Raw genomic sequence first — 22,937 nt, forward strand, 5'->3', positions numbered from 1 at the left:
GGCTCACGCCCTCTTCTTTGTTCTCCCTCTATTTGGTTTAAGTTTACAATTGATTAGTCTTTCAGGAAATGAATTATATTTCTATTTATAAAGGTTCTGTAATTGTAATTTTAAGTAATTGTAATTGTAATTTTAATTTTAAAAAAAAGTAATTGTAATTTTAAGTTATTACCTTTGTTTTTTTCCCGAAATACAATAGTTCTTTGAGTAATTTCATGACACTTAACGCATTATAATCAAACTTCTCATTTCTTCTTCTTCAACATATTTCCTCTTCTTCTTGTTCCTACTTCAAGTCAATCCCAATATTTTTTTAAAGAACAACCATTATAATCTATTATACCTATCTATCTCATTTCAATATCTATTATCATCCAACGCAAACCCATATTTGGGTAGTAAATTAATATGGGTGAAGAGGATGACGAATAAAAGAAGGAGACGGAGAAAGAAGGTTGTGCGGGAAGAAAGTCATTGGGATGAGATTTTGCAGTGGTATGAAGATGATGATTTGTTGTTGTTCTATTGAAGACAAGGTTTCATTAATTTTAAATGTATACAATATTTTACATTCAAATCCAAAAACTCATATCCAAAGAAGTAAAGAAAAAATAACACAAAAATCAAATCTTCTTCTCACTTTCGTTGGATGCTAAAAAAATTCACCAAAAAAAGAGAAGAGACAACGAGATTAAATAAAAAATTCATAAAATCAAAAACTTAAAAATTATTTATTGAAAATTGGGCGTGAGAGGATTTTGGGGATTTGATAATGAAACAAAATCATTTTTTTGGTAAGAGATAATGAAACAAAATCATTGATACAAGTTAATGAATTTAGGTTGAAACTTTTTTTTAAGAATAATTGATGATTCTTGCATAGCTTTTTGATTTGGTAGCGATGATTATTATATTTTTGTTGGATTTGAGATTGAAACAAAAATAAAAGAGAAATGATATTTGTACAATCACTTTATTACAATTTTTTGACAACTTTCTCTCTCATACTCACATTATATTTATATTCTCTCTCTTCTTTTTTACCTCTCTATTGTTTTGGACTAATGAGAAGAGAGAAAATAAAAATTGTTAACAAAGTTGTCCCAAATGATAGTACATGTATCACTACTCAAATAAAAATAAAAACTCACTCTTTTTCGATTTTTTTTGTTTGTGTTATAATTTGTTTTTTTTTTCCTTTCAAATTCATGTTAGTTAATATGAAAGTCGGATGGAATTTAAAAAGTTGGAGTATGAAAGTTATTGGTTTGGCAGGGGTAAACATTATTTAACTGTTATTTTTGTGCAAACAAAGTTTTCTTTTTGGAAGATGTTTAAAGTTGCAACAATACAATCTCTTTGGATACGATCTCTTTATACTGTAACTCGAAGTAGTTTATACTTGCACTTATATTGTATTAAAAATAATTAACTATTTTCACCGTTGCCAAAATCGCAAGGTGTTGAACTATTCAAGATTCTTCTTGCTAGTTAACTTGTTTGTTTTTGTTACTAATATTTTGGTGATTGCCTTGTAGGAGTGTCTTGAATGATCCCGTTTCAATCATCACCAAAGTTTCATCATGATTCTGAAATAGAAAGAACTTTCAAGATAAGGTAAATGTTGTTCATATCTAAGACCAACCCTAACTTAGAACAACTTGAATAAAACTTCTAGGCCAAGAACAACTAAAAGAAAATGGCTTTGGTTACTATCATTGACATATCATAAAACTTCTAGTTGTGTTTGATCCAAACTATCTGTACTGTACACAAGCATCGCCGTCCCCTTGATCTCTTTAGTCCCATTATCAACATTTCATGATAGCTTAAATCTCAAAGTAACTCAACAAATTGATATCATAGTTGAAAACAATCATAAACCTCATCCCTACAAAAGATATATCAATTAAATTTAAAACCAACTAGACATCTAATACATGGTGCCCACTTATTAGTAAATTAACAACATAAATATGGCTAGTGCAACCCACATGCTGCTTGGTTCCTTCACATAAATAATGCATAAACTCACCTACTGCCTAATAATGTCCTCAACTAAAAATAGGAGAGAGTGGAACTTTACAGTTCTTTAAATTGTTTAGTTATCGATGTTCACCTACAAAAGTTGACTGAGCCTTCTTATGCTCCTCGTGGAACCATATATTCAAAATTAAGGTTTTAAATTTTTTTGCTTATAAAACTAAGGTTTTATATGCATCCAAGAGAATCAGCTTTTGTCGTAAAAAAAAAAAGAAAGAAAAAGCTAAATCAGCTGATGAATAATATATTACGGCCCACGAGGAACATGATGGAAATTTTATTTTATATAAACTTCATCAAATTTTAAATCTTTTGGATATGTGTTGTCTAATAAAGACATTCTAAAAAGAATATAAAGGTTACTATTCTGAACGTTTTTAAATAAAAAAGGTACATATATAATACCTCCGTTTCTTTTTAATTTTCATTTTTTAACATTTTACACAATCCAAGATAACCAACAAATGTTACAAATGTTACTACTTTTATTATAATAGTTTTATTCATTTAATATCTTATTTCATATATTTTTCTATCCGCAATAAATAAATAAGGGTAACATTAATAAAACAACATTTAATATTATATTGAACTTTAAAAGTGACAGTTAAATAGGAACAAAAATTTCGCCAAAAGAGACACTTTTTTTTTTTACAAGACCAAAAGAGACACTTAACTGATTTTGAAATTCTTTCAAAATTTCCTTCATCAAGACTCTGTTGAATAAAGAACAAAGTCTTGCAATCTTTCTTCTTCAAATCTTTGTGCGCATTCCTTTGAACTTCTGTGGCATTCGCAGCTAAATCACCAACACCATTATGCACAATTTCCAACAAATCTTGTGCTCCAAACAAATTCTTCATCACTGCACTCCATCTTTCCCAATTGCGTACTTCAATAATTGGAAGATGAGTGTTGAAACTGCTACTACCATTCATGGTGCTTCCTTCAGTGTTTCTACCTTGAATTTGCGTGATTGAAGATCTCAATTACCCCTTTGAACGAAACCAAAGGCTCCTGATGCCAATTTGTTAGCGCAGCAACACTTACTTGTTCAACAAGTTAAGACGAGTTTATGTTGGTTTTAGAGAGAATTGAAGAATGAAAGAGATTGAGAATAGAAGTAATTGAATTGTATTATTGAGATATGAACAAATGTACAAAGAGGTAGCTTATATACTAGATCAAGTTAGGTTGCTTGGAGCACAAGCTATGTAACAAACCCGAACCATATAAGCTAGTTTCTAACAAACTTGTAACTAATTCATAACAAACAAAAACTAGGTAAACTTGAATTAGAAAACAAACTAACAGGATTTTTGTTGGTGACTTCAATGTCATTTTAGGTGCTCATGAGAAGAGAGGTAGACGTCTCCCTCCTAGATTATCTTGTTATGATTTTTTTTTTATGGACTATAACGCTCATGGAATGACCTATCTCTCTCTACCATTGGTGTTCAATATACTTCAGCCAAAAAAAAAAAAGGATTGGTTTTAAGCTTGTTTCAATTCTTATACATTTTTGTACCCACAAAGTATACCTTATACTTGTGGTGTGTTCCTTTTTAAAAAAAAATTGATTTTGCTTCTCCAAAAGAATAAATTTAAAGAGTAGCTATGAGTGGATCATGTGGAGGTCCTATAACAAAATAAGAATTATTTTATTGCATGTGATCTTTTCTTTTATATATAGTATTTATATATAATAATTTAGATAAACGTGAACGATTTCTTGTATATACCAATTAATTATATTTAATCTCCAAGCTACTCTTAGAACAAGTCTATAAATAGAGGTTTGAGCCATGAATCAATTACAACAAAGACGCACAATTATATATATCAAATCAAACCATGAAGCCTACATCACTTACCACTCTTTCTTTGCTCCTCATTGCCTTCACAACCTACTTTCCATTAGCCTTTACAGAACAAGTAAAGGACACAAATGGAAACCCTATTTTTGCTGATGTCAAATACTTTATTTGGCCAAATTCCTTTTCGACTGGTGGTGGACTGAGGATTGGTGACACAAGGGAGTCGTGGCAGGCCGACGAATGTCCAACTACTGTACTTCAAGATTTTTCACAGAATGACCATGGCTTGCCAATTAAATTTACCATAGTAGAAACAAGCAACAGCGCAAGTCCCATATCTACACACTTACCAGTATTTATTGAGTTTGATATAAAGCCAGAATGTGCTAAATCCTTAAAGTGGGAATTTTTTCAACAAGATTTTTTCCCTCTACCATGGGTGGCTATCGGTGATTTCGCTGATGGACATTTGACTGACCGCATTATGGAAGGTTTCTTTAACATTCAGAAACATGGTACAGGATACAAGTTAGTGTACTGTTTAACAGACGCTTTTTCTCCACCGGATACTTGTTTTGATGTTGGAAGGCATCGTGATGAGAAAGGAAATCGTCTCGTTCTGACTGAAAATAATGATCCATTTAATGTTGTGTTCATTGCTGATAACTCTGGATCTGGAAGATCTATTGTTTGAGTAAAATCTTCGAGATAACGTTGAATAACAAGCTAGAGTCAGCCCAAGCTCTAGGCGACTAAAGCAAGGGTTTTAGACTCACCAGCATTTTACGATAATATATAAAGATTCATTCCGAGCATGGTATAACTTGGTAAGCCAAATAGACCTACATGGTCTAATGGCTAAGTATCCTGAGTTATGCTTGTAGGTTTGAATCCCACTATTCGCATACAATTTGTTTGGTGTTTTTCTACCTACTTTTGGTCCCTGCAAACTATGTTGGATTCACTTATGATGTAAGGTTTGTATTTGCTTTAGTGAGTTACCATGTATTAATAGATGTGTTTTGCAAAAGTGGCGCATGTTAGAATACTTGTGTTGAAACTGGAATTTAAGTTGGTTTTTGTTGCATTTTCTAATTCAGATGATACATCTGAGTTGACTTGAGTAAAAGTCGAAGAAATTTTTTTATAGTTATTAAAACGAAAAGTTTGAATATTTTTTTTGAATAAGAAAAGTTTGAATATTTATAAGGTGTAAAAATGTATTTAGCCCAATTTAATATGACAGTTTATCAACTGGCTATAAATAACATGCATGATTAAAGTGAGATAAATAAATAACCAGCTTATCATATGCATTCAATTAAAGTAGGAGAGAAAATTTACGGTATCTATTTTACCCTAAAAAAAAAAATTACAGTATCTTAAAAATAAAATTATAGGATCAAGTAAAACAATTTATTTTTTTAGTTTGAACTTCTGAAATGAAGAAAATCCACATATGTTCTTGTTTATTTCTGAAATTTTGGATTAGGGATGGGAATAGACTAGGCCGAGTTAGGCTTTGCAAGGCCTAAGCCTGGCTTGCCAATTTTTTTTAAAGCCGTCGTCCTATCATAGGCCTACTTTTTAGGCCTGAGTCTGGCCTTCTGAAAAACTGATATGGTCTGCTAGCCTGTTTAAAAGCTTATGTGTTATGAACATCTTTAAATAAACAATGTGATCTAAGTTTAAATAAACCAGCGAACTAATAGATCAATTAGATTAAACTCTCTTCTGATAATCAACACGAAGTTTTAGAGAATTTGACTATATATTATATCATATTTCAATTCTAGTTTATAATAATACATTTATATATGCAAAAAATTAATATATACTAAAAAGGTTAAATTACTGAAAAAGTTAACAAATTTATACTTTAACTAAAAGTACAAAATATAATATTATTCATATTTACTTAAATAGGTCGACCTAATAAGCTTAAGAGGCTTTTTGAATGGCATGTGGTCTGACCTTTTAACCGAAATAGGCTTCAAGAAAAACATAGCCTTCACTATTTAAGAAAAAAGCTTAACTTGGCTTGGCCTGTCGTAGGCTAGGTCATAGGCCCCTGTAGGCCGGCCTGACCTATTCCCATCCCTATTTTAGATCTAGCGGTCTTTAGATGGTCGTTTTTGGAGGTTATATCATTTTGAATCTTTCAAGCGAGAATTGAAGTTATCTTTGACAGTTGATCTAGTGTCCTTATAGATATTTTTTTTCAAGGAGACTGATGACATCCTGTCATTACGTAATTTTTAGGACTTATTGTGACATTTTGATAGAGTTCTCATGCAATTTATACTATTCTGGAGTGCAAAAAGATGAAAAACTGAAGTTATGCCAGGCCAAATCGTGCTACGCCATTCATTAAGCCGTGCTGCGATTTTGGAAAGGAAATTACAACATCTCTGTTTGAAGGGAATCGCGGCACGCCAATTAACAAGGTGCGACACGATTTTGCTGGGTCAGGCCCAAAACTTCAATAAATACTGCACTCAAACTGAAGAACCAGGGTTACGATTTTGGAGAGCAAAGTGCGATTTTGAGACATCAGAGATGGCTAGAAGGACGATTTTTTCAACCTTTTACCAATTCATGTATGTTTTACTTTAATCATTGATTATGCTATTTGTAAACTCGATTATGAGTAGCTAAATATCTTAGAGATTAGATCCGAGATGAATCTTTGTAACCCTAATTGACACATGTTGCTGTGAAACTCTATTTTGTTTATGAATTCAATTCTAGTTTATTCAATTCAAGTGTTCTTAATGCTTTTTATATCTTGATCACATATAACCTGATTTTGTGAGAACGAATGACCACTGACCATGGCTTTCGACTTAGACCTAATTGAATTGTTCTAATAAACAGGGTTAGTCTAGGAATAGATAATCGTTTGTTAGTGATAATAGGTTAACGTTCGGTATAACCTTCAAGAATTATTAGACCACCCAAGGGATTGGGGGCTGTAGTTTGAGAAGAGGGTTCTAATTCAAGGGATTGATTAGAGCTATTTTGTTAATCATCGTAAATTAGAAGAAGATTCATAACAAATAGGTGCGGTATACCAATTAGGGGAACTTAGAGGATTCGAAGGATCTGATCTCATCTCTCTCCATATTTTCTTAATCAAATCTATTTTCTTTTATTTGATTTCATAAAATCAAACCAAATCTACTGCCTAGTGGCAACTCAAAATAACTTTTACACATCCTATTTCTATAACGCGATTGAATTATTGAAGTTAAAAACAGTCCTCGTGGGATCGATATTTTTACTACTTCGATAGTATTTGGTGCACTTGCCAAACGTCTATCAGAGACATAATATTCCAGATTTTTATAGATATTTTTTTCCATGATTAATTCTAGTGTAGTAGCCCACATAAAATCCACATTAAAAATGGTATACTCAAATATGAGCCAAAATGGTATACTCAAATATGAGCATAACCTCCCCTACTTGATTTGGAATTATCCAATAGAATATGAGTTATTATATATAAGTAAAAACAATTAAAGTTGGTAGTGTATTGCCAACTGAAACTGCAAATTGAAGTAGAATGTTTTCTTTTAATACTAATATTTCATTCTTATGAAATTGAATATATCCATTTAATCAATTCAATTTTATTGTCTCTACATTATTGAAACGTTTGTTTTCATTCTTTACCTTATGCACATGATGGGCTTAATATGATTTTATTGTGAGTGAGATGACAAAATTGGAACTAGGTTGTAAAAATAAGGGTAAAATAGACAAATTGAGTATTAGGGTTTGGAGACTTCGTAGAAAAAGAAACTGTTATGTGGTAATCGAAAGAAAAAATATGAAAAGGAACCATTATATGGTAATTGAAAGAAAAAATAATAATGAAACGGAACTGCTATAATAACAAAAAGGAATTGGAATGACGTTAGTGACTTTTAAGAAAATGAATTTTTCATGTGCTACCTGATTCAATTCCTTGAAGATCAATTTTTCATAAAAATCAATCTGGTCCGCCAAAAAGGAAGGGGTTATGGTTATTAGGTTCACTTGCATGATGGTGAGAAATGATTTAGGGATTCTGAGATTGAAAGAAATAAGACCCAAGATTTTTGTTGAATACATAACATTGAAGCAATCACATGTCATCAAAAGCATAAGTGCCTTGGTGGTAGCAGGAGTTGTGAATTGGGATAATGTGGTACCTGGTTCGATCCTAACGTGGCTTAGGTTTAGGTAAGATATATTTGGGAAAGTAGGCTAATAAAACAACTTGGAGTTAGATTTTCAACATAGGGATTCCTACTAAACATTGAAGTTTGTAATTCTAGCACGCATTAAAGATGTTATACACGATGTCAAGACTTCGTGATAACACAATTAACAAACAATAGCAATGGACAAGAAATAAAATGAAACAAGATGTTTGTTAACCCAGTTCGGTGCAACTTCACCTACGTCTGGGGGCTACCAAGCTAGGAAGGAAATTCACTATAGTAGTATTAATTTAAAGCATACATAAAAACTCCAAGTCTACTAGCTTCTCAGTTAATCACTACTCGTGCAATTTTTACCTAAGACTCTCTTAGTCCTAGATATGAGATCCCCTACTCACTTCCTCTTAATCACAGTCACAGTGATCGTCTTTAGAGCAATAAAAGAAATGGAGACAATCTCCTAAACTAAGAATCAACTCATGCTTAAAAGCTTTGAGAGATTCGTAGTTTTAGAAATCAACTACAAAGTCCAACTCTAATATCAAGATGATATGAGAGTGGCTCACAAATAACAAAGACAGGCTAAAGCCTTAATTGACTCTTTTGTAAAATGCGGCTTCAGTGCCCTAATTTGGTCTTGAGTCTTCCTTTATATAGCCTGATTGTGGAATGAGCTTGATGCACAAATCATGCTAGACATCAGCTGAATCACGAAATTTCAGCACAAATATTCTGAAGCAGATCATATCTTTCCTTAAATGTTGCAACAACATTCTTAAGGAATACGCTAAGTATACACCGCCTATCTCTGCTTTAAGAAATATGCTTCTTGGTTAACTCTTCACGTGGAAAAAATATTAAGAGAATATTCAGGAACCCTCACGATTTAGATTGATTTCCATGAAAGCGAAACAAGGCGTGTTATGATGCCGCACCAACATGTTAAGACATCTTGTCTGACATCTTGCTAGAACTATTGTTTTAACAAAATGTAGCCAACACATGTCTACAAGCGTAACAAAGTATTAATAACCTTCCTTCGTTAAGCCAAAACAAGGGTATTAAGTAGAACTTTTTATTTTTCATTTTTCAGGATAGATACTTTATTTTTTAAGAGATCAAATTTTAAATTTTTTTATTTTACTCTTAATTTTTTTTTTCCTTTCTTATGTTTTTTTTTTTGTGTAGACCCATACTTTTGGATGGTTTTTTTCTACAATTTTTTTAATTTATTTCATTTTTGATAAATAAGTTCTATTCGTACCCCACTCCAAATTTAAAATGTTGTTAATTCCAAATAGCAACTCTATACTTAGTTTTAAATCATACCAAGTTATTAAAAATATTTTATCTAACTCAAAGAGGATTCAAATAGATTACATGAAGGTTCAAAATTTGTGACATGATTCGTCACTTAGTAACAAGAAAAGAAAATATTGCATGAGGCTCAAAGTGGTTTCACAATTGATGATAATAATATAAGGGTGGCTTGAAAGGATCAAGGTACAAAAAAAATTGTCCCATGTGTAGTATAACATGACCGATAGTCCATAAAGAACGGCCGCAATTTTGAGCAAAAATAGCATTATATGGAACACTCAATATAGAAAGAATTAAAGTAGAAGAATTGATTGAATATTTGCATCAAATTCTCACCGCTTATGCTATACAGAAAAGAGACGGTGATTGTGGTGAGTATCTGCCGCAACAAACCCCAATAGTTATCGTGCACTTGACCTTCAGGGGTAAGCTTGCCTTTTATTGTAAAGAAAATGTTATATAAGTAATGCAAAGATTAAAATTAAATATAATAATGAGCATTAGCAACATTAAAAGAAAGGAATTGTTTCATGCAAGAAATCTTAACTTAGCTTATTGAAAAGGGAAATTTCAAAAAGTAAAATAATGGGTTGCCTCCCATTCAAAGCGTTTTTTACGTCTCGAGTCTGACGAGTATGTCTACGTTCCGCTTAGGAGCCCCAGTCCTTCTGGTTCCTTCTCTACATACCATTCTACTTGATCATAGTATTCAACCGTCTGGTTTTCCCTTTCTTCTCTAGGCATAGCATACCTACTAAGGTACCGGTGATGCATGGAGACTTTGTAGGCTAGGAAGTTTTGCTCTGATCTAATGACAACTTCTCCTTGGTCCACATTGATGATAGCCCATGCTGCGCCGAGAAAGGGTTTTCCCAAAATCATCTGAAATTTCTCAATGTCTTCCATCTCCATGACTACTACTTCGATAGGGAAAGTGAATCCATCCACATTAATATGCACATTCTTTGTGACTCCCTCAGAGCATTTGCTTGAACTGTCCAAACGGCCTACATGGATCAAGTTCTAACCCTCCAATCATCTTAAAGAGAAAAAATGACATCATGTTTGCGCTTGATCCCAGGTCGCATATCACTTCCCCCAAATAAAAATCCTTAATGGTAACAGGTATGTTCAAACATCCTGAATCTTCCATCTTCATTGGAGGCTTGTCGTCAAAATCAGTATGTAACCTTTTGGTAATAGCTACTATTTCATCTTCTAATGGTTTACCATTTAGTAGTAACAGGTATGTCATAAATTTTACGCAACACGGATCTTCTTCAAACATTTCTCTGATCGGATGATTTACCTTAAGCTACGCCAGGAGATTAACTATAGTGGCTGCAATTTTTCTTCCTCCTTGCTCTCGTCCTTCAAAGAATTTTCTCCCTTCAATCCCTTTTTAGTTGTTGCTCCTTCCTTAACCACTTCTATCATCTTGCAAGTTTTGTTCCTAGGATTATCACCTTTTCATCTGATGCTTCTTCCTTAACCACTTCCACCATCTTGCAAATTTAGTTCCCAAGATTATCAAGTGTTGTTCCAGAAAATACCGTTCTTGTCAAGTTTGCAAGTTGAGTAGACATATGTCCCATTTGTATCTCTACAATCAGCAGCCTCTGAAAACTCTTGAAATTGAAGAGAAGAAGATATGGTAAATAAGATAGGACATGCATGGGCTTGTTTTAGTTACCTGGGAACTCTGCAGGAAGCATTAAAATGAACTTGTCTAGGAGTAGAAAGAAACTATCTAAGTTCTTATACAATCAAGGTGATGTCTAGAAGTGTGTTGATGTATATAATAAATGACTAATCAACCTCTAATATGATTGAATATTAGAAGAAAAAATTGTCCCGTTATCTGAATGAATTTTGATGGAAGTATCAGGGGTGTGTTAATAGGCTTGCAGTTCAAATGCTCACTATCACACAATAAATCCAAATAATACTTGTGTTGACAGAGAGAGATTCCTTGTTTGGGTCTAGCAAATTCTAATCCCAGGAAGTATTTTAAAGTGCCAATGTCCTATATTTTGAAATAATTATGAAGAGAAGCTTTGAATCTGGAAAGTTCATTCAGACAAAGATCCTGATAGTAATTAACTTGGAAACTGTTGAAAACTATCAAAATAGTCCAATCCTTCAATCTAATTGTAACCCTTTGCTACCAATCTAGAATTGAAACATTTCACATAACAATCAACCTTATGTTTAATTTTGTAAACCTATTTTCTGCCAATAGCTTTTACATTTGAAGGGAAATCAATTAACACACGGGTCCTATCATTTAGATTTGGAATCCTCAACATATGATTTGGAATCCTATCATTTAAATTTGTGAATAAACACATTAACCATTTGGTAATTGAACATTTATAGGCTTAATCTTATAAAAGGTACTAAACTAAGTGATAGATGTACAAACATGATCATTTGCACCTGAATCTAATCACCATGATTCAATATTACTAGTAATAGGAAGGGAAACATTATGATTGAACTAACAACTAGAAATAGTGGAAAAGTATGTAAGGAATCTTTACCTAAGACAGAAGCATCAAGTGAAGAATGTGCAATGAATATTTGGAGTTAACCTAATTAGCTATAGAGTAAACATTTGTCCTAAAGATGATCGATACTACTTTTACTCTATCAAAATAATATGCTTGTTATTCAAATTGTTTTCTGGATGCACCCAGCCTTAAATAGTTTCTGAAGAAACAATTTAGACTTCTTGTTAGAAATAATTTAGGCTTGTTTACAAATCTCATATGTTATCATATCCTGAAATGATGCACTCAATAATATAGGCATGTTTCAAATGCAAATAATATATCCTAAATTAATGCATATATTTTATATCTTGAATGCATAAACTGGTATCCATGTTTCACAATTCCATGATTTTATTTATGAGTTCATGATTAAGGTTGATTTTATTCTTGGATCTGTATAAACATTAGGGATTTAAATTGTTGCACTTGCAGCCTTTCGTCAAAATTTCTGCAAGAACTTTTACAAATCAACTATGAAGATGTTAAAGGTTTTTTTTTTTTTTTTTAAATTGTTATTTCCATGATTTTATTTATGAGTTCATGATTAAGGTTGATTTTATTCTTGGATCTGTATAAATATTAGGGATTTAAATTGTTGCACTTGCAGCCTTTCGTCAAAATTTCTGCAAGAACTTTTACATATCAACTATGAAGATGTTAAAGGTTTTTTTTAAATTGTTATTAGTTTTTATTCCACCTATTGATGTATTTTTTTTTAAATAAAAGGATAAAACTGGGATAAAAAAGTTATAACTCATTCCGTTCCGTCGACTTTCCAAACAATGGAGTGAAAAATTAGCTCCATTCCATCATAAAATATCCAAACAGTGGAATGGTATCACTGTTCCATTCCGTTCTGTTCCGTTCCATTCCGCTCCGTTAGTTGTGACACCCAAGGATGTCACGTATCTCATCAAAACAAAGTGTATGTTCTCAAATCATAAGAAACGTCGCAACGAAATAGTCATTAAAAACACTATAAAAGTACATCACAGTTTTCAACATCAAAAACGGGATTCAAAGGAATCTTAACAAAGTCTAAAAATAATAAAGATAAAATCCCCGAAAATCCTACTGCCACAAATTAGGGCTTCGACACGACAGACTCCCAAAGCAATAAAATGAAGTGAGTAGGCCCCAAAGCTATCCTCAGAGACTCACATCTACTAGGTTTCCTCTTCCTGCAAATCTACACCCCCAAGAGTGTAGGTGACATATCCACAATAAAAGGGTAAGAAATATTCAACACAAAGGAAAATACAAACATATGTATTCATCACAAATAAACAACATTCATACTTTGCATATGCTTATATATTCATGTCATAAGGTTAGCAAGTCTCAACTAACATCATATAAGCATATTCTGACATCAACGACAATTAAAGACATCAAATTGACTTTTAACAAAGTATACATCATTCACACATTACTATCACGGAACTCATCAACAATTATCACATCTTCAGATAGGAACATCTCCACATAACACATCTTCACATATATCATCTTCACGTACACATGCAAATATGTATGGAATACGCCTAACTCGACTCTATATGCATGTGGTATTAGGTTTTGGATATCAGATGTATGTTACTGTGTCATCCGACATCGTCAAATAATTGGATATCAGAGGTATATTACTGATTAATCCCACAACGAGAAATACACAGCATCAAATATGACTAACTATGAATGCATGGACACCATATAAGACATCAACAATGGATAAACTCGACTCGACAGTTACGCATCATCAAATCAACACATCATCATATAATCAATTCATTATAAAATACATCTTTATTTAATTGCAACTTTATATAATCACTTCATTATATAACATAACTTCATATATTCAGATCATTATATAATCACTTCATCATACAATACAACTTCATTTAATCACATCATCATATATAATTATAATCATCTTCAATCATCACATCAATCTCACATCAATAAATAATTCACAATTTCAATTTGACAAATAATTCATCATTTACACCTCGTCAAATAATTTAACAATTATTCATCATATTCACATCATTAAATGATGACAGTCTGTCATTCCACATTTTTAGAGACTTTCTATGATATTTTTGAGTTCACAATCAAGCGCAAGAAGCAAGAAAAGGAAAAAAAAATAGAAGATTTTGAAGAAAGCAAAACCGTGTCACGATTATTGAAAACGTGTCACGATTTGGAGCACAGGATGAGGTTCATTCGACATTTGTTAAAAAGAGTCACGATGGTTTTTTCGTGACACGATTTTAGGGACATATGGCACAAGGAAAGTAATGAAAGCAAGAGAAAATATGATCAAAAAGAGTAAAACAGGAGGTGTCGCTAGCATTAAGAAAAATAATTAGGCTTCTGTGTGTTGTTACTAACGGAAATAAACAAATGGAGAATCAGGTTTCATTATATATATATATATATATATAATATTGGATTCGTGAAATCTGGATAAGACTTCACTGATTTTATAAGGAGCTTCTATAATTTGAGGACCTTCATTTTTAGAATTGTCTTTTATGAGAAATTCTATCATTTTTCTTTTCAGATTATTATCTGAAATAGATTAATTCTAAACCTTTTAAAGCTTCATCATGTTCGGCTGTAAGAACATTTAGACCATTCATTTCGACAATTGATTTTCAGTAATCAATTTCATCATTACATTGACAATTCTTATTGTCTGAAGAAAATTTATCTTCATCTGAAGAGGATTCGTTAATAACTTATCATCATAAATATCCGATTCAGAGTCAGAATTAATTAAAAGAACCTTTGTAATTGGGTACGAAGATTTTCATCCTCAATTTCATTTAGGGCCTTTTTAGTCCAACATTGGTTAGCATAATGTCCAACTTTTCCACATTTGTGGCAAGTAATATTAAGCTTATTACCTTTCCTTTTCCTATCAGATTTAGGAATTTTTTCTCTTGGTCTATTTTTAGAATATCTTTTCTACTCTTTTTCTTATTTGAATACTTGTGAGAATTTCTCTGACTTTTATAAGTTTTATCTTTAAAAGGATTTCCTTTCTTCTTAGTTTTATCAACAGGAGGTTTTCCAATATCAAAAGCAAATTGCTCACAAAACTCACCAAGTTGGTGTTTTTCAGTTAACTTCTGTTTTTTCAATTGGTTTTTGAGTTTTATGTCATTACATAAAACTAAACCTTCCTGTATACAGGTATTAATAATCTGGCCATAGGTTAGATTAGAATAATTAATATTTAAATCATCGTTTTTATTTCTTAAGGTTTGCCTAATTCTTTCAGCAAAAAGATGAGGTAAACCATCCACAAATTTGGCTTTCCAATGGTCAGAATTAGAATTTTTTAACATAAAAAGTCTTGACAAAAAGGTATCTTTATACCATCTGAAATGAGTCAAAGAAGGACATCAAAGATTTTGGAGCAAAGTGGCAATTCTTTCTCCTACAGGAATACTAGTTCCAACATAATTTTGTAAAATAGATAAACACAGTGTATAAACTGCATCTTCTTCTCCTGTACTATTAATAGCAACGGGACTACTACTAGTAGTAGTTTCAATTTTAACAAATTTCTTTCCTTTGTTGTTATAATGACAGCTATGGCACTATCAGAATTGCCTTGTTGTTTACAAATTGTAGAATATATAAGCAGTTTCTGAGTCACATCAACAATTTGTTTATCATTAAGGCCATCAATGTTCCATTCATAAATGGATCTTCCTGAATAAGAATTTTGAGAGAAACCATTTTCTTCATAAAGTAAATTTTGAGGCGAAGGCTTCTCATAATAATATTTATCAACAGATTTTTTGGCATAAATTGAATTAATATCAGCTCCATTACTGTTAATATCTTGATTAGCAAACATAGCAGCTAATTGATATATATTACCAATATTATCATAATCATTATTATCTGCGTCCTCAGAATTATCTGAATTGTCAGACTTTTCTTTTTGAGAAAGAACACTAAGATCAACATTTGTTCCTCTCGTGTAGCCCATTTTGTATTACGTGGCAAATAGTGCGGTCGTGGATCAGTTTTGATAGTGCAGATTCTCAGGTGATTAAAGATCACTTTCAGCAGTTTATTTATTACACAGGTGGTCTAAAATCGCGACGGTCTTTTCTTCGGTTAATTTGATTACTGTGTGCTTGGATTGTGTGGAATGAACGTAACATCAAGTTATTTAAGCAAAAAGAAAATAGTATGTTTCAATTATTGAAAAAGGTTAAGTCTTATTCTTTATGGTGGCTTCAAGCCAAGAAAGTCCGTTTTGTTTTTGGTATATGTATGTGGTGGTCGAGCCTACTTTTATGTTTGGGCATCGGCTAATCTGTATCTATATTCAGGTATTGCCATTGTAAATTCTTCGTGGTATCTTTGATACACCTTGTGCTGAAGAGATTTCTTGTAAGTGTTAATGATCGTACCTGATCAGAAGGAGACTGTCGATGCTTTGAATGCGGTGGTAGTGACGGTGGTGGAATACGTCAGAATGCTTCTTGGAGCGGATGGGGGGTGTGTACCTACAGGCACTCCGACGCTCAAGTCAGTAGAGATCAGAGAGTGAGGGTTTAGAGGAAGAAAATAATTATACCTTGGGAACTGCATTGAGTCCCCTATTTATAGATGTGGAGAGCCGTCGAGCCGTTGAAGAGGCATACCTGGCTCTGGCAGTTACGAAATCGTAGGAAGTGTAACCACCAGAGATTTTATTGCAGGAACGTGCAGAACGTGCAAGAGAGACGTTGGAGTTCATTTGAACCGGTCTTGTTTGCTTCGTGCACCCCCTCTTGGTGAGGGGGTAAGTTGTGAGCAATAATGCCAAACGTGGAGTTTGGGCTTTGGAAGGTATTGGCCCTAAGCAAATGGGCCAATAATCCTTTTGGCCTGTCCAGAATAGTAGCCCCCCAAGTCGTTGCTCTTGACGAAGAGTGATGACTTAAGTGTGGGTGTCCTGCTCGTTTGAAGCCGACCTTGAGGTAAGTTCAGTTTGTATGTATCCCCTTGCCCGAGGATGAGAAGGATCTCATTCGCCGAACCCATGTATGCCCTGACTTGAAGAATCATTTGCGAGGTAGATGAGAGCGCCGAGAGTATGGGTTGAATAGGCTCGCCTATCTCGACGTGTTTAGCTCTCCCTCTAACGAAGTAAGTTCGCCTGAAAGTGTGGCGAAGTCCGCGTGTATGCATCCGGTCTTATAAGATCGGATGAAAAGATTCCCTCGCCAGGAAGTTTGGTCGGATGTCATTCCGTAATTAATGCCAACGTCTCGAGTGAGAGGTTGAGGAGACATGACCTTTGATTTCTGAGTGGCACGTGTGAAAGCTATTAGTAGCACTTGAGTACCTACAGTTTCCAGCATGTTCTCGGTTTGAACTCCCGAGGTGTCATCATCACCGTTGATTGAATCCTGACGTTTGGAGAACCGTAGTGAAGGATCAGAACCCTCGGATGAAAATGGTTGATTGAATCTGGACCGTAGAAGCGGTGCCTTAGAGGAAGAGCCGAGGGTGAAGGGACGCACTGGATAAACTTCGTGGCTTTTGGGTGGTTTGTGAAACGAGTATAAATAGTTCCACTGTTGTTTAGAAAGTCACTACGTTTCAAACTTCTCAGAGACTTAAAGATTTTCCACAGTTTCCAAAAGCAAAGTTTTTCCGAGTTATCGCCTTTCAATCGCAACTTCAGGCTCTTCTTCTTCACAGGTAGAGTTCTGTTGACTTGTCTCTTTTACTTCTGCATTTTTAGTTTCTGTTCTTTTTAGAAACTGTAGGAATGCATGCTTCTAGGGTAGACGTAGGTTTGACTCGGTGGTTTCCGCCGTTGGTTGTGGCGGTTTCCACCGTGCATCAAAAGATTATGTAGATATGTTGTCTGTTTTCAATTTAGTATTCTAGAGATACATTGGCGACAAGCTTATGCTTCTAGGGTTAGGGTTAGCCGTAGCGTAGGCTTTTTCACTGTTTAGAGTGTTCCCGGACCCTCTAGAATTTTTCCTTTTGATTGAACCTCTTAGTTTCGGAGGAGACAATAGTGACTTTCTCCATGTTTTTCTCATGCCAGGTTTGACCGAGGCGAGAAACTTAGGAAGGGGTAAAGGAGCAATGTCCGCTGGTTCTTGGGTAAGCGAGGGTATCTTAGGGGCGGCGTCCCAATTTGTGGTGGGTGGTGCTGGAATAGTCCCGCGCTGTCCGATAGAAAGGAGAGAAGATTGGGAGATCCTTCTCCCCAAAACTGCAGACCGAATATGCTCGCCTTTCCCAAGAGACCATTTTCCAATGTATGAAGCAACTTTTAAGGAAGTGGGTTTCAGGCTTCCCTTTTCCTCCTTCCAGATCAGTGTTCTGGAGTGGTTGGAAGTGTGTCCTTCGCCGTTGAGGTCCGATAGTTTCGCCTATATGATGGCTTTTGAATCGGTGTGTCGTTACCTTCGGCTTCATGTCTCCAAAGATCTTTTCTTTGCTATTTTCACTGTCCAGCGAGATCTCGACAAAGATGGCGGCTTCAACTGGGTGTCGTTCCGCTAGTGCATGATCCTCTTTGAGGCCTATGGTAGCGGTGTCGCCGGGTTTTTTGAGGGGTTCTTCCTGGTGAGACCCAAAACTGAGGTGGCCATTAGCAGCGTTCTGAAAGTGGTAGAACGTGATAGACAGGGGGTCGATGTCACGTTGACTCGGGTCCCCCGTTTCCCTTTATGTTGGGGTCGTGACCATTTTAAACACGATCATGCCATGTATCGACGTGATCCCGATAGGTTGATTGATCGAGACCAGACGAGTCTTGCGAGGATTATTGAGTTTGTGAGGTCCTTTTCTTGGTCTGAGGTGGTCGCCGAGGATGGTAGCCCTATGTTGGACTCGCGGGGGAATCTGGTTACCAAACCTCGTTTGATCGACACTTACTCTTTGGTGTTCTCCAAGGCTCCTTTGACTCTTCTGGGTATGCTGGTGGTGTGCTTTTCTTTACCTCTCCGTCTGCTTGATTTTTTCTGATTTAATGATTTATCCTTGTTTTTCACGTGCAGGAAAGATGTCTCATATCCGTTCCCTGGTGAACAAGGCCAACCAGAAAGTCACCGGGCAAGGTAGTGGTAGCAGGAAAAGAGATGAGCAACAGGAGAGGATAGCGGACGCCTGGTTCTCCGTTTGTTTGACTGATGAACAAGGGGAGGAAGAGGAAGTTCCTTTGAAGAGGAAGAGGACTACTGCTCTGGACAAAGGCAAGCAAGTCCAGGTGCAGGGGGTCGCTCCTTCCTGGGGTGTCCCTTCTGCGGACGAAGGCTTGTTCCAACTTTCGAAGGTGTGGTCTCAGTCGGATCTCTTTGGTCCTCAGGCTTCATTGTATCTCGGAGATTCTGAGCTGAAGGCCATTCGTGACTTGGGGACCGCAGGTTGAGCTCGTGCTGTAATCGAGGGGGTCGTTGGTGCCATGCGAGCCTTGGAGGTTGCCGTCTTTCTCAACAATTCGTCTATGGAGGAAGCTGTCTGAGCAGATGCCCTTGCCCGCGAGCGGGAGACAACGGCCAAGAGGATAGCTGAACTCGAGGCGGCGGTGGCTGCTATGAAAGCGAGCACTTCTGAAAAGGACAAGTTGATGGCCTTCTTGGAGGAGAAAGCAGAAATGGGGTCCCGATGCCGATGTGAGCTGACTGAGGTTCGTGCCAAGTACGCCGTAGAGAAAAGAGCCCTGAAAGATGCTCTCCGTGATGCCACCCAGCCTGGTGAAGATGAGACCGAGGATACGACGGTGTTGGTTCGTCCTGCGTTGGTCTACAGGCTCGAGGAGTTAGAGAGGAACCTTGTAGGCCCTGTGCGTCAAGGTTTTGAGAATGCTATAGAGCAACTCAAGGTGGTGAACCCCGGCGTGCAGTTCCATGAGGACGGGCTTAACTTCTTGAAGTACGTGCGGAACGGTGAAATTGTTGATTAAGATGATGATGGCCATGTCTGAAAAGCCCAGGCTTTGTGTTGCCCTGTAATATATTTTTTGGTTTTGTTTAACCGGCCTTTGTGACTCTGACATTATACGGCCCTTTGTGGCTCGTATATTTCCTGCTTTTTTAACATTTGCTTCCGAAATGCATGATTTACTTGGCATAATGTTTTGATTTTGCATGCTCGATGTGTGAGGCTTTTTGATACTGTTTGAAGTATTTGTTGAGAGCAAATTATCTATCTTGTGTTTTGAAAGAGTGTAATAATTCGTATGCTCGTTTGTTCAACTTTGTGAAGTTGCTCTCTTTTGAAATGCGAGGTTTTAAAACCGGAGTTTTGCTTTTCTGTGGTGGGGCGGACTACCCTCGCAGTCATTATTTCGACCAAGTGACTTAATGACTGGAGAGTTTAGTTTACCCGCCTAGCTTTTTGTTTCTTTGACTTGGTGAAATCAAAGTTTGCCTTTCCCTTTCCTAGGTAGTAAGTTGCTTTGTTTGAAAAGTTTTACCTTTGCGTTATTTTGCATGGAAGAACTCGGCGGGAGGTTTCTAACTGTTTACGTTGAGTATTAGTTAGAAGTATTGCACATCCAAGAGATTGTTTATCTGAATGTTTGTCCAAAGTTATGGACGTGTAATAGCGGATGAACGAGAGAATTTTTCTAAGTTTAACACACTGAGGCGTGAAACACCCATCACGAGCTGGGGTTCTACCTAATATGTCGAGCAGTGATGTCGCAGCGGTAAGCGCACATACTGAGGAGTAAGAGAATTTGTGTGTAAATTCTTCCCATCCTTTTTCTTTTTGGATTCGGAGTGGCACGACTTTCCTCTTCCGTTTATTTGCTCGACGGGGAGCTGTGAGTTCGTTTTGTAGAACTAAGTATGTACATTAGAGTAAGTTGGCGTTGTTTGCCATCTAAGTGTAATACTTTTTGAGTTTTTCTGCATTTTAAGTTCTTGGAATTGCATTTTGATGGAGGTCTTCGAGTCCGTAAGCTCCCGTCCCGGTCTTCATCCGGATCCTGAAGGGACCATCCCAGTTGGCGGCGAGTTTCCCTTCTTCGGAATCCTTCTGGTTTCGCCGGAGGACGAGATCGCCTACTTCGAATTCCCTTCTTTTGACCTTTTTTCTGTGTCTAACGGCTATTTTTTGTTTTAGAGCTGCTTCTCGTAAGGTCGCCCCAATTCTGACTTTGTCGACAAATTCGAGCTCTTCACTTAGATTCGCTGTGATGGTGGGGAAGTCAGTGTTGTAGTCAGTGCGCCATGTGAGCTCAGTTAACTCAATGGGCAAGACCGCTTCTGTCCCATACGTTAGTCGAAAGGGTGACTCGCCAGTTGTAGAATGGGGAGTAGTTATGTAGGCCCAGAGGACTGCGTGTAATTCCTCCACCAACTGGGTTTTGGAGTGTTCTAGCCTTCTCCGTATTCCTCGTAGAATGACTCGGTTAGTGGCCTCGGCGAGGCCATTGGCTTGAGGATGTTCGACGGAGGTGAAGCTTTGTTTGATGCCGATATTCCCTAGGTAGTCCTGGAACCTTTGGTCCGTGAACTGTGTACCATTGTCGGATATCACCAATGCTAGTACTCCAAATCTTGCTAATATGTTCCTTTTGAAGAAACGGAGTACGTTTTTGGCCGTGATCTTGGCCAATGGTTCTGCTTCGATCCATTTGGTTGAGTAGTCGATTGCGACGACCAAGTATTTGAGCTGCCCAGAGGCTTTGGGGAATGGTCCCAAAAGGTCGATGCCCCTCCATGCAAAAGGCCAAGGGGAAACCAAGGACGTCATCTCAGCAGGGGGTGCTAGGTGCATGTGTCGCTGGCATTTATCGCAGAGGTTCACCTAATCTTGGGCGTCCTTTAGCATAGTAGGCCAGTAGTAACCTGCTCGTAGGACCTTTTTTGCGAGAGCTTTTGCACCAAGGTGTTGTCCGCAGATGCCGTCGTGGACGTCAGCAAGGACTTTTTGGGTCTCGTTTGGTCGTAGGCACTTAATCAGCGGAGTGATGAAACCGCTTTTGTCTAAGGCTCCTTCAACCAGAGTGAATGAGCAGGCTCTTCTTTTCAACCTTGTTCTTTCTTGCGGGTCGGTAAGGAGTTCGCCATTATCTATGTATCGAGATATGGGTCCTCTCCAGTCTTGCATCGCGATGATCGAGTTGATCTCTTGATACGGAGTTTCAATGTTCCGGATGCTTGGCTCGCCGAGGACCTCTTGTATTACTATTTTGTTTCCGTTCGCAGTTCACGTACTTGCGAGTTTTGAAAGAATGTCTGCCCGAGTATTCTGTTCGCGGGGAATGTGAGTTACTTCGACGACTTCGAATTCTTTCATTTTCTCTAGTACTAACTGGACGTATCTTTGGAGGTGGTCTTCCTTTACTTGGAACTCTCCTGTGACTTGGGAAGCCACTAGTTGTGAGTCGGTAAAGATTTTCACCTTTTTGGCCCCCATGTATTTGGCGGTTTGCAAGCCAGCCAGGAAGGCTTCATACTCTGCAGTGTTATTGGTAACAGGGAAAGATAAAGCGAGCGAAATTTCGACAACGATACCTTTGTTGTCTTCTATGATTATTCTGGCTCCGCATCCCTTAGAGTTGGATGATCCATCTTCGAAGACGGTCCATTCTTCAGAGCTTTCCTCAGTTGGGAAAGTCATCTCGGCGAGAAAGTTGGCGAACACTTGCGCCTTCAGTGCCCTTCTAGATTCGTAATGTATGTCGAACTCGGATAGTTCGAGCGACCATTTCATCATCCGACCAGCAACGTCTGGGCGACCCAAGATTTGTCTGATGGGTTGGTCCGTCCGGACTATCACCGTGTGTGCTAAGAAGTACTGTCTTAGTCTTCTGGTTGCGGTGAGGAGTGCGAGGGCCCAACAATGCTTTGCTGGTGAAGTATACCGGTTTCTGCCCCTCTGCCATTTCTCTAATGAGGACGGCGCTTACCGCGTCAGAGGAAACAGAGAGGTATAGGTATAGTACTTCACCTTGATCTGGTCGCGATAGTACTGGTGGCGCAGAGAGCGTTTCTTTG

The 22,937-nt window shown here is 36.5% G+C and overlaps 1 protein-coding gene across 1 annotated transcript; it reads left to right on the forward strand.

Moving 5' to 3' along the window:
* The first annotated feature begins 3,865 nt into the window (after positions 1-3,865).
* Positions 3,866-4,890, forward strand: LOC146916918 (kunitz-type trypsin inhibitor-like 1 protein). Its single transcript, XM_085717150.1, has one exon. It carries the CDS (start codon positions 3,898-3,900, stop codon positions 4,552-4,554), a length of 657 nt encoding a protein of 218 aa, XP_085573276.1. The 5' UTR covers positions 3,866-3,897; the 3' UTR covers positions 4,555-4,890.
* The last annotated feature ends 18,047 nt before the right edge of the window (positions 4,891-22,937 follow it).

Source organism: Medicago sativa, chromosome 6 (genome assembly GCF_051527215.1).
Source record: "Medicago sativa cultivar Bolivia chromosome 6, Bolivia_mono, whole genome shotgun sequence".
NCBI lineage: Eukaryota > Viridiplantae > Streptophyta > Magnoliopsida > Fabales > Fabaceae > Medicago > Medicago sativa.